The following is a 12,753-nucleotide window of genomic DNA, read 5'->3' on the forward strand; positions in this document are numbered from 1 at the left end:
TATTGTGCCTTTTGCTATAGCGGACCGTGCCTTTTGCTATAGCGGACCTCCATTTTGGGAATTTTTTCCGTTACCATGGAAACTTAGTAAAATAACACCAAATTATTGTTTCCTTTTGTTTCCGGACTATAACTCCAAAACCATTTAACATTTAACACAGCTTCATGAAACTTTCTGAATATATCAGATAAGTGCCCTAGTTGTGCCTTTGCTATTGCAGACCTTCCATTTTTAGGTCACCTGACCATAAGTCATAGGACGTCATTTAACATTTCCTTGTGAACACGGTAACTTGAGTAAATGTAAACCAAGCTAAATGAAACTTTGTATGCAGGCTAACATTCGAAAGATCTAGGTCGAAATCGTAAATCAGCGTAATTCGCTTGTAATTTACAGAGTTATTGCCCTTTGCACTAATAATTGATAAATTACACGAGACTTACCTGGAAGTTGAAGTTTGATTGGAATTTTACTTCATCACTGTCAGACCCATGTTTGATTCTTTTTCCTACCATAGGCTTAGCAAAAATGATGAAATTTTATTTGGTTTCCAGCTTTTTCATCGCGCCATTATCGCAGGAACGTCAAAATTGATGACGTCATCTACAATACTCGCCGCATGTATTGATGACGTCACGTGATTGTCTATCGCGTGTGAGCTGACTCACACCCCCTGTGTAAGATCAATAGAATCTTTCACCCCCTTTGGGTGAGACAGGATAATCTAAATCAGAGGGTTAAGATTCTTAAGTTATCAAACACGAGGCTTTGCCGAGTGTTTTGACAGCTTAAGAATCTTACCCCAAGGGTTGATATCTCCTGTCTCACCCCAAAGAGGGTGAATGATTCTTTTTCTCTTACCCTGTGTACTTTGTGTCTCTAATAAACGCGTCACTTATGCAAGCGAGGATGATGTAGTCTCAATGAATCGTTGTCTTCGTCGTCTTTGTGACGTCATTTGATTGTTGTCGTGACGTTATGATACTATTATCGCGACGTCATGATACTGTTGTCGTGACGTCATACATTTGTTGAGCACGTACAAAGATCTCGAGTAGCTTGTCTTTACAATAGTTTACCCTAGGGTGAGATAGAAAATCTCACACCGGTAAAACTGTGGATATCCTTGTCTGGGGTAAGAGAATAATAGAATCTTATATGGGTCTGTGAAGTGGACAGGGATATCTCAACCAGAGTGAAAGATTTTGGCCGATTAACCCGAGTCTTGCCGGCCAAAATCCTTCACGAGGGTTGAGATATCCCTGTCGACTTAACAGACCAATGTTTGATTCTTTTTCCCCTATACTTAGTAGAAAAAGTGATGAGATTCCACTTGGTTTCCAGCTTTTTCATCGCGCCATTATCGCAGGAACGTCGTTATGTGTCAAAATTGATGGCGTCATCTACAATGCGCGTGGCAGTTACGCCGCATGTATTGATGACGTCACGTTATTGTCTAGCGCGTGTGAGCTGTCTTACACCCCCCTGTGTAAGATAGAGTTATCTTTTCCCTAGCAACCGCGGGATATCCCTGTGAAGTTATAGGAGAAAGAGATATCTTTTCTGTAGCAACCATGGGATATCCCTGTGAAGTTAATGAAAGAATGGCCCTCATGCACTTTTTCCTACTTCATTTTAGAAAATTTTCCGCTGCGCGGCGAATTTCCTAAACGTTCAAGCACGTAATGTCTAAATCTTTAATCATAGAAATTCAATATACATGGACTAGACTAAAAATGTCCATCAAGGGATTCTACTTTTTCAGAAAATGTCTCTTAAAAGATTAAGTTGTTTATATGACTTAGCAAGACAATAGATTCGTTATATTTTCAGTTATACAACAATGTGCCGATGGTGTGAAACCGGTATGTTCAATCTAAGCAGGGTTGCAAAATAATATGACGACATTCATGATTATAATTTCCAAATACTGGTAACTATAATTGAGAAATCACCATGCTAAGAACATTTTAAAATCATAAAAATACACAGTAAAACTCAGCCATTCTACATCGTAATAATTTCCAAGGTGACACCACCGGACCCCCAAATACCAAAATCTCGTGAATTCGGCGCTCGCAAATTAATCAAAATGTCGTAAAACTCAAAATGTCGTAAAACTCATCTCAACCTTTCTAAATCGTAATATTTTTCCCGGGGGAGACCCCCGAACCCCACAAACAGCGCTATCTCGCGCTTTTGGTGCTCGCAAAATCATTACTAATACACAGTAAAACTCATCTCAGGTATTCTAAATCATAATAATTTTTCCTGAGGAAGACCTCCGAACACCCAAACACCAAAATCTCGTGCCTTTGGCGCTCGCAAATTTTTCAGCCATTCTAAATCGTAATATTTTTTCCCGAGGGAGACCCGCAACCTCCCAAACAGCGATATCTTGCGACTTCGGCGCTCACAGAATCATTAAAATACAAAATAAAACTCATCACAACCATTCTAAATCGTAATAATTTTTTACCGAGGCAGACCCCGGACCCTTCAAACACCGAAATCTCGCGCCTTTGGCGCTCTCAAATTTATCAAAATGCATCGTAAAACTCATCTCAGCCATTCTAAATCGGTTTTTTCTGAGGAGACTCCCCGAACACCCCTCCCCCTCCAAACAGCGCTCGCATAATAATCAATAAGATATATCATTTAACAGATCTTAGCCATTCTTAATCGAACTATTTTTTCCTGGGGGAGACCCCAGAATACCCCCCCCCCCCCCCCCAACAGCAAAATCATCAAAATATATCGTTAAACATCTTATCCATTCTAAATCGTATCCATTCTAAATCTGAAGCTTAAGTTCGCAGTGCGTAATGTTACCTTTGTATTGTGTTTTTCTATGAACTATCTTATGTTCACTCGTAGATGGATTTCAGCTTACTTTCATGTACTGAAAGAGTAATGTTCATAGTTTCCTTCAAACATTCATTTAAGCATTGAAGTCACTATTTTTTAATTTCATCGGGGTATGAAAGAAATTTTGTTTGCAAACTTTTGTGAGAATCCGCTACATTTTGTTTGCAAACTGTGTGAATCCGCGTAGCGGATTCTCACAAAAGTTTGCAAACAAAATTTCTTTCATACCCCGATGAAATTAAAAAATAGTGACTTCAATACTTATAATTAATTTCCAGGCTACTTTATAAAATGAAATACGTTTACACGTACGATTCCATTGATTTTTTCTAAGGGATTATTTTTTCCAAATCGATACGCAACGTCAATGTTTTTATTGTGACGTCACGATAACGTCGGGTTTCTGCACCATTTCGGAATTTTTTTCATCGGGGAATGAAAAAAATGAATAGGCCAATCAGAAAGCCAGAAACAAAGAGAAAATTAATTATTGTCACATAATGAATCAAATTATAAATAACGACAAACAACACCAAAGATATCGCGGCGCTTTATTTCTAAATACGCTTTCCAAAATGGCGTCAGCAAAAATATGCTATGCGTAGTTTTGTTTTGCTCCTTATTACAGACAACGGCAACAAATGAAAATATTTTGAATAACGGATTAAATCACATTCAGGAAGAGCCATTGAATGGTGTGATTGTATATGGTATTAATTTTGTAAACTTAATTATGTAACAACTATTAAAGATGCTCCACCGCCGACAGAGCATAAATGATATTCATCATTTGAACAATAATTGGTGTTTAATCATGTATATATATGTCTAATAAACTCAGACAATAATTTTAAATAATGTATTTTGCCTTTGGTGCAAGCGCAATCAATACTTCATTACATATAGGATACAGTGCCACAGAATTTTTTCGGGATGCAAATACTTATTTTTTATATTTTTAAGTGGAAGTGAAATTAGAACTTCAAACTTTTCAATGGTGACTTTGGTGTAAAGTAAGTAACTTTTGTAAGTGAAGAAAAATACCAAATCGTCTGCTCTTGTTTTTAATAGTGAAAATACCATTTGTCAGCGGTGGAGCATCTTTCACTAGACCATGTCAGTTATGTTCTTTTCAGATTTGTATTGAGAAAGTAGTTTTCATTACACCTAGAGAGTTGTCTCCCCGTGACTGAGAAAGGCCTTACGTTTTTACCTATTACATTGGGATGCGACCAAAAAATTCGGAATCCATGCTCATGTAGATCGCGCAGAGGTTTCAACTTTGACCTTATGTCATCCGTTTCTTTGAAGTCAGGTCCACCATGAAATTCAAAATCCAGTTGCCGAATGTTTTTTACTACACCGGATGTTATCATATTTGATATCACATCAAATTCCATACCTTCAATGTCCATTTTCAAGATATCAATGATTTTCTGAAAACAGATAAAAAAAACATATACAAAACCCAGTCAAGCTTTTCTTTATTTACAAAACGTCTCCTTTATTTTGTACTTATAATGCTATGCCATAGTCTATATGTCATTTTATTCGTTTCCCTGTAATATATTTCCTGCATATATTAAATATCACTATCCGCCGGCCTTTCACACAAATCAGTAGTTGTTGATGTGGCTAACAGTAGGGTCTATTTATGTACCCTATGTGTTGTTGATCCGAAGGTTTAGATTTCAATCCCTTGTCAAAATCGTAAATCCGTTGATGATAGTAATACTCTTCGATATCGACAATTAGCCTGAATCGATAGTAGGCCGATCTTGGATTTCCTACAGTCAATTGTATCTTGAAATATGTCGGGTTTGAAAAGTTTATGTTCAGTTATATGATGTTGTTTTATTACCGTCTAAAAGATATTCAGATTTTCTTTCTGAAAACATAATTTCTGTAATGATATTTTTTTATGTAAAATGATCCGTTAGCCGTAACAACTATCGTAATCAATTTTCTTTATCTACATCTATAATGGCATTATTCACATATTATGCAATTAAAACATAACACTTAATTATATATACTTGCAGAGATTAACAGACAAAATAAGTGATTTCAATTTCAACAATAAGCCATTTCCACATTGCGAATAATTCCACTGTACAATGAATGATGTAGTAATTAATTTATGAAGTAAGTTAAAATTTACTCTTATCTAATAAAAATCGATATTCATCACTACTCCGTAAACTCCATATAAACTAGTTTGCGCAGTAGAGAATGAACATCGAATTTTGATTAGAATAAATGTATCTGTCCTCGTCCTGTGAACACCATTACTTACCGTTTTGTGCCATACTTGATCACAATTACTCATCCCTTTGTGCCACATATGATCACCATTACTCACCTTTTTTGCCACATTTGAATACCATTACTCACCCCTTTGTGCCACACTTGAATATCATTACTTACCCTTTTATGCCACACTTGAACACCATTACTCATCACTTTATGCCTCATTTGATCACCATTACTTACCCTTTTTTGCCACATTTTAGAACTTTTACTCAATGAAGGCCGCGGTGGCCGAGTGATTAGTTTACACCCCTGGGTCACGAGCTCGAATCCCGTGCAGGGCAGTTGCCAGGGGCAGACTTCTGGTCGGTGGCATTTTTCTGGGTAGTACGGGTCTTATCCACCAACAAACTTAACACTTCCTTTCATGACCCTGGCTGTAAATAGGACGTTAAAAAGACCCTCACACCCTATTACACACCCATTGAACACCATTACTCACCCCTTTGTGACCTAGCATCTCTATTATTTCAGCCATATTCATCATATTCCATTTGCCTAGCTTTCCTTTCGGCCTATCCCAAAGTCCAAGATTGTGAAATGTGATTTTGTCTGATCGTTTATGATCCTGTAGACCAATGCTTTAGAGAAAGAGAGAGGAACGTAAACATTATCGTACTTTACTAAAGTGGTCATCGAATAACAGGAAAGGAATTAAATGGAATGAAACTATCCAGACATCCTGTTGCCCGTAATGTGGTTTCATTGCCTTGAAAAGCATCATCCAATAAAGTAAAAACGAACGTCGCTATTAACAGCGTAGTCATATGAGATGCCACGCTGTAACTAATCCTTACAGAAAACAGTCACACAAGTAATTCGCAGGTTAACAGTATATAATTAAATATATACACTGCCCTTCAAAAGGTCTGTTACATATGTCGACATTTGCTTGTAAATTATATATGAAAAAAACTCTCGAAAAAAACACAAAAACTACATTTAAGGTTGTTACGTTTAGAAAAATATTGGGGATGTGTCGGCTATTAATGACGCAGTCATGCCTATTTTATTGTTTTTGGATGTTGTAAGACGCTTTTTACAGTAAAGTTCGAACTGATGAAAAAAGTTGAAACAACAGCAGATACATTTTGTATGATGATGGGGGTACTTTCTTCCAGGAATAAAAATATTTGGGTTTGACATAGATAACAGTTTTTCATATACTTCATAAAATACACCAAATCAATATCTATATGTTTAAACAAAAAAATAAATGTTTCAGAAAACGAGCATGTCATAGTATATTAACGAATCAATCTATCGAAATTTTCTACTAATATATGTGTTTATGTTCAAGTACAAAATGTATATAAGAGTGACTTCCCTTTTTCTTACAAAAAATACGCTTAACCTTAAAATAGTTCATTTTAAAAATATAAATATGTTTAAATCAATTTTGTATATTAGATGTATATTTTTGTTCATAAATTTTGACTAATTGAAGAATAGCATGCTTACTGATTGGCCGGTTATTCGATAACATCGATTGTACATCATTTATCTATATATAATAACACTTGTTCGAAAAAGTCTCACCTCGGATCGAAAGAGTGGACTTCACAGCCATATACTTTAGACACTTCGTCATCAAACGTCCAGTCATTGTCCACTCCGAACGAGTAGACAAGGCAAGATGGACTGGGTCTGTATTCCGGATCATCACATACCTCCCAGCCCCCGTCATTTACATCCCCGATACGGACCAGTTGCTTACAATGAACTTGTGTTGATAGCAGTAGCCTGTTAAAGTTATGTTATCATAATGAAAATATTAAAATTATTGACTTTTGCTGAGGTTAATATGATGTTAAGATGACCTATTAGAGGCAATAATGACCGAGGGTGTAGTTCTCTCATCATTTAGATGATTCTAAGTAGGTATAGAATACCAACCACATCGACCGCATAAACTGATCTATATGTGTAGTATTACATACATAGATATACATATGTATTAGCCAATGAGCGCTGGGAGAATCTGAGCACTAAAACTTACTTCACCATTTTCTTAATTAGTGAGTTTTCTTTTAAACTAGTTATAATATATGAGTATCAAATGTGTGATTTCTATCCTATGTAAAATAGATAAATAATTTTGAAAATAATAATAAAAAACAAGTAAAAAAACAAAACACAAAAACAATAAACATACGCAATAGGTAATGATTCACAAATAATCATGCAAGAGAAAGAGTGACCAAATCCTGGTTTGAAAATAAAAACAATATTGAAGAATTAAAATCCTAGTCGAGTAATTGGTTACAATTATTACTCGGTGATATCTGTATCTGTATAAAAATAGCATTCAATGTTGAAATTTAAACAAGGGGCCCATGGGCCTTAACGGTCATCTGACTATTGGCACAAAACAGCGCTTCAAAGAATATAGTAGTGACAAACAGTTAAGGCAATACAAAAGAAATCTTTTATAAGAAGAAGTTCAAGTTTTGATATATTTGATGAATTAGACCAGGAATGAAGGTCCCTTGATATCCACCATGCTACAAATCCAATATCCAGTCTCTAAGCCTCTTGGTTATTAAGTCGTTAAAAGATTTAAGCCTATTTGACCCCTGTTACCTTGATTGAACTTCAAGGTCATTCACTCGAACCAACTTGGTAGCCATTCATCCAAGCATGCCACAGGCCCAATATCAGGTCTCTACGCCTATTGGTTATTCACAAGAAGTCGTTTAAAATTTTAGCCTATTTGACCCCTGTGACCTTGAATGATTGTCAGAGTCATTCACATGAACAAAATTGGTAGCCCTTCATCCCAGCATGCTACATGCCGAATATCAGTACCCTGGGTCTTCTAGTTCTTGAGAAGAAGCCGTTCAAAGATTTTAGCCTATTTGACCCCACTGACCTGGAATGAAGATGACGGTCATTCTTTTGAACAAACATGATATATCCCTTCATCCAAGTATGCCACAGCCTAATATCAGGTCTCTAGGCTCCTTAGTTATTCAAAAGAAGTTCTTTAAATGATTTTAGCCTATTTGTCTCCTGTGACCTTAAATGGAGGTCAAGGTCATTCATTTGAACAAATTTGGTAGCCATTCATCCCAGTATGTTACAGGCCCAATATCTCTTCCCTTGACCTTTCGGTTATTGAGAAGAAGTCGTTTGAATGAAAAGTTTACGCATGATGGACGGCGCGCATGGCGGACGGCGCACGACGATGGACGGTGCATGATGACAAATGGTCATCCTGACCCTTCGGGTCAGATGAATCAAAAACAACTTACTTACCTATTGTACAAAATAGACAAATCCCTGATGGGCTTATTTAACGTAGTTTCCACATCATAAACATCGATTGGGGGACTCTTAGGTAGATTTCGAATCTGAAAAAAGTAGGAAAATTCTCTTTTTTGTTTTGTTTACGAAAACAATAAATCGTGTGTTGGTATGGAAAATCATTAATGTAACTAATGCAGTAGAAGACTACTGAATAATCGACATTATAACCCTTTATGAACATAAAGTTTCTATTATAGAAATATATTTACACTCACACGACTTTATATTTATATTTTATGCAATAAAATCGTCATTTGAAAGTGACGTAATTATTCAATAAAAGTCGGTCAAAAGTGGGAGGAGCTTACTCAATTGAACAGCGAATGATGACGCTTCACGTAAGGTAGAATTATTCATCCGCGAAGACAAAAAAGTTCAATATTTTAGTGTAAAATAAACATGACAAACAAAGTAAATTTCAGAGATAATTTTATTTAATCAGATCAGAACTTTAAATATATATTCAATTTTGCTAAAAGTTAATATATAGCGTAATAACATAAAGAATTTGTACACGGCCACATGTGTGAACTCTGTGACCGTTATTGTGCAGCGAGGCGAAGCTGACGCACGCTTACACACTTGAGTTTGCCGAAGTTGGCTAAACACCGATTTTCAAGTAGCTCAATGTGTTTGAGATGTCGTCTGACCTGACGATATTACATCCTTGGGAGCCATGTGATTATATTTACACTTGCTAGGCTTGGTCACTATACGCTAATACTAGCCGATTTTGTTTACCATAACTGCATGGTAACATTGAACTTTGAACTTGCGTATGAAAATGTTCTGTGCAACGTAAAAGGACTACTTTTTTTTTAAAGAAACACATGGCTTTGTTTACATTTTGACGCAACATTACGTGTATATTGATGTTTTTCATAGAATTTTGGAAAAATGTAAACGATATATACATGTTTTATATTTATATATGATTCAAACAATTTTTAAATTAACAATTGTATAAAGAAACGGAAAAATATCCCGACCGGGGCGACGTGCTTTCATTTTTGTTAAAAATGATGGTTGTCTAATGTAAACATTACCTCTGTGCCTATGTTCGTCCTACGATCGAGTCTTTGGGATGGACGTGCGTGAGACCCTCTGATAGAGGTCAGTTATAAACATATCCTCTTGTCTTTGTTCTTTGAGAATTTTAATCATGTGTATTATAAAACATGCACCGCTAATAATCCACGTGTTGACAGTTACGCGTCACCACAAATACATTGTACATATCCATCGAACACAAGTGAATTTGTTTCATCTATCGATGGCGATATGGATCTAAGCGTAGATTATATAATCACATGGCTCCCAAGGATGTAATATCGTCAGGTCAGACGACATCTCAAACACATTGAGCTACTTGAAAATCGGTGTTTAGCCAACTTCGGCAAACTCAAGTGTGTAAGCGTGCGTCAGCTTCGCCTCGCTGCACAATAACGGTCACAGAGTTCACACATGTGGCCGTGTACAAATTCTTTATGTTATTACGCTATATATTAACTTTTAGCAAAATTGAATATATATTTAAAGTTCTGATCTGATTAAATAAAATTATCTCTGAAATTTACTTTGTTTGTCATGTTTATTTTACACTAAAATATTGAACTTTTTTGTCTTCGCGGATGAATAATTCTACCTTACGTGAAGCGTCATCATTCGCTGTTCAATTGAGTAAGCTCCTCCCACTTTTGACCGACTTTTATTGAATAATTACGTCACTTTCAAATGACGATTTTATTGCATAAAATATAAATATAAAGTCGTGTGAGTGTAAATATAGAGCCATGTGATTATATAATCTACGCTTAGATCCATATCGCCATCGATAGATGAAACAAATTCACTTGTGTTCGATGGATATGTACAATGTATTTGTGGTGACGCGTAAACTGTCAAACACGTGGATTATTAGCGGTGCATGTTTTATAATACACATGATTAAATTCTCAAAGAACAAAGACAAGAGGATATGTTTATAACTGACCTCTATCAGAGGGTCTCACGCACGTCCATCCCAAAGACTCGATCGTAGGACGAACATAGGCACAGAGGTAATGTTTACATTAGACAACCAATCATTTTTACAAAAATGAAAGCACGTCGCCCCGGTCGGGATATTTTTCCGTTTCTTTATACAATTGTTAATTTAAAAATTGTTTGAATCATATATAAATATAAAACATGTATATATCGTTTACATTTTCCAAAATTCTATGAAAAACATCAATATACACGTAATGTTGCGTCAAAATGTAAACAAAGCCATGTGTTTCTTTAAAAAAAAAGTAGTCCTTTTACGTTGCACAGAACATTTTCATACGCAAGTTCAAAGTTCAATGTTACCATGCAGTTATGGTAAACAAAATCGGCTAGTATTAGCGTATAGTGACCAAGCCTAGCAAGTGGTAAATATAGAAATATATGTAGACAAAATATTTGTAACAGTCGTTAGCAGTGTTAAACTGTTCATTTCACATCATGTATTAAATAAATCGTTAAATATATAAATTGAAGTCTTGAAATCGGTGGAATGAATTTTCTTCAGATATTTTTGATGGTTCATATTTCAAGAAATGATACCGGATACGTATTAAAAATAATTAAGATATGTATTTTACATTTGTGAACTAATTGTATTGTTTTTTATTACCTATGGCAAGGATTTCGTTACAAGTGAAACATACAATGCATGAAATTGATTTGCAATAGCTGATTTTATTCCTCTTTTTATATAATCCGACTATTTATTGATATCTAATGCAAATTGATGGATAGTGCCTTTTTTGGCAATGATATCTGGAAAACGTTGTCCTAAATCATATCATATGTTGGCATTACGAAAGGTTCCTTTCCGATAACTGGTGTAAAACAATACCTTAAGTCGACTCTTAAGGTTTTAGACCATGTTTAAGGTTCTTTGATCCTAATTAAACTGGTGATATTTTGTATGCCTATCTATCACTTCCTAGGTTTACATGAATATAAATCATTTGCTAAAAAGTGTGTATGAATCCGTCCTCCTCTTAGGTTTCTATTGTTGACGCATAGATTGTTGTGTTGATTGTAAATTCTGGGAAAATATGTCAAAATTGTACATATCAGTTTAGTAAGTATACAGGGTTCGGTACATATTTCTATCACCAAATAATATTGCCATTGTGTTTACTAGTGTCTATAAAATGCTTGATTGCTTGACGTCATGATTTGTTTTACAACACATTTTGACTTTGGGATTCTTCACCACTTATATTGTTGTCGTTATGTGATAAAACGTATCTTAGTGTTCATTTATTATATTTTTTTATGAAACACGTCTCAAAGTTTTAATTTCCCAAGGCTCGCAAAAAGTATACTTGTTTCATAACATCTTATATTAACAATCATTGAAGATAAATATGAATACATATAAGCTGTATCACAAACATGAGTCGTAGTATCTAGAGTATACATAGTATAGAAACTTACCATGTTCAGAGAATAACATCCAGTTTGTCTCATGTTTGGTTTGAACAAACATTGTACATCCCTGATGAAATGAAAAATTCTAAAACCCTCTTCGAAAAGCGCCCGGAGGACTTGAAGATGTTCTGTGTAGACGGACGCATCACTATCAGGAAGTAGGCCATGGTAGTTGACCAATAGCTGATGAACGTTCCTCAGTAGGTCCCGCTCTAACATCCAGGACAGTAAACTCGTCTCACCTTCCTCAATGTCGATCGCCATATAATCAATAATCGACTAAAATGAAATATACAAACATAGTTAGATCTGATTATTAAACGCACAGAAGGGACAAACACGATAGATATTCATACGTGGATACAATTTTGTGGAAAAAACCAGTAAATTCACTTGCTGGTTCTGTTGTGGCATTTGGTAACTCCCACACAGTTTTTTTTTTCATTATTATGTAACTGCCATTTTCGGATACATATTGTTGTAAAGAGTTTGTTATGTTATGGCAATGATTATGTTGAAATTGATATTTCTTGTGCATAATAACAGATTAAAAATGTCGCCATTTATATAAATATGGTGGTCATGTGCACTCAAATCTTTCCTATATATTTATGTGAAAGGACAAAAGATCCAAAAGGTGTATCTCTATCGATGTAGAATATGTATAATGTATCAAACCTTTGATTTCATGGTAGCGAAAGGAGAAATGGGTTCTGTAAAAGTTGATTGTGCAGTTTTCAAATCACTGTAAAATAAACACGATATTTTTTATAAACATTTGAAATTTTCAAAAATGTA

The 12,753-nt window shown here is 35.2% G+C and overlaps 1 protein-coding gene across 1 annotated transcript; it reads right to left on the reverse strand.

Annotated features, from left to right (window-relative positions):
• Positions 1-3,398: 3,398 nt before the first annotated feature.
• LOC138328435 (probable methyltransferase-like protein 24) lies at positions 3,399-12,720 on the reverse strand. Its single transcript, XM_069275241.1, has 6 exons — positions 12,634-12,720; positions 11,962-12,234; positions 8,437-8,531; positions 6,718-6,921; positions 5,621-5,759; positions 3,399-4,304 (listed from the first exon to the last, which is right to left on the reverse strand). The coding sequence occupies exons 1-6, from the start codon at positions 12,643-12,645 to the stop codon at positions 3,990-3,992; spliced, it is 1,038 nt and encodes a 345-aa protein (XP_069131342.1). The 5' UTR covers positions 12,646-12,720; the 3' UTR covers positions 3,399-3,989.
• Positions 12,721-12,753: the final 33 nt, after the last annotated feature.

Source organism: Argopecten irradians, chromosome 7, assembly GCF_041381155.1.
Source record: "Argopecten irradians isolate NY chromosome 7, Ai_NY, whole genome shotgun sequence".
NCBI lineage: Eukaryota > Metazoa > Mollusca > Bivalvia > Pectinida > Pectinidae > Argopecten > Argopecten irradians.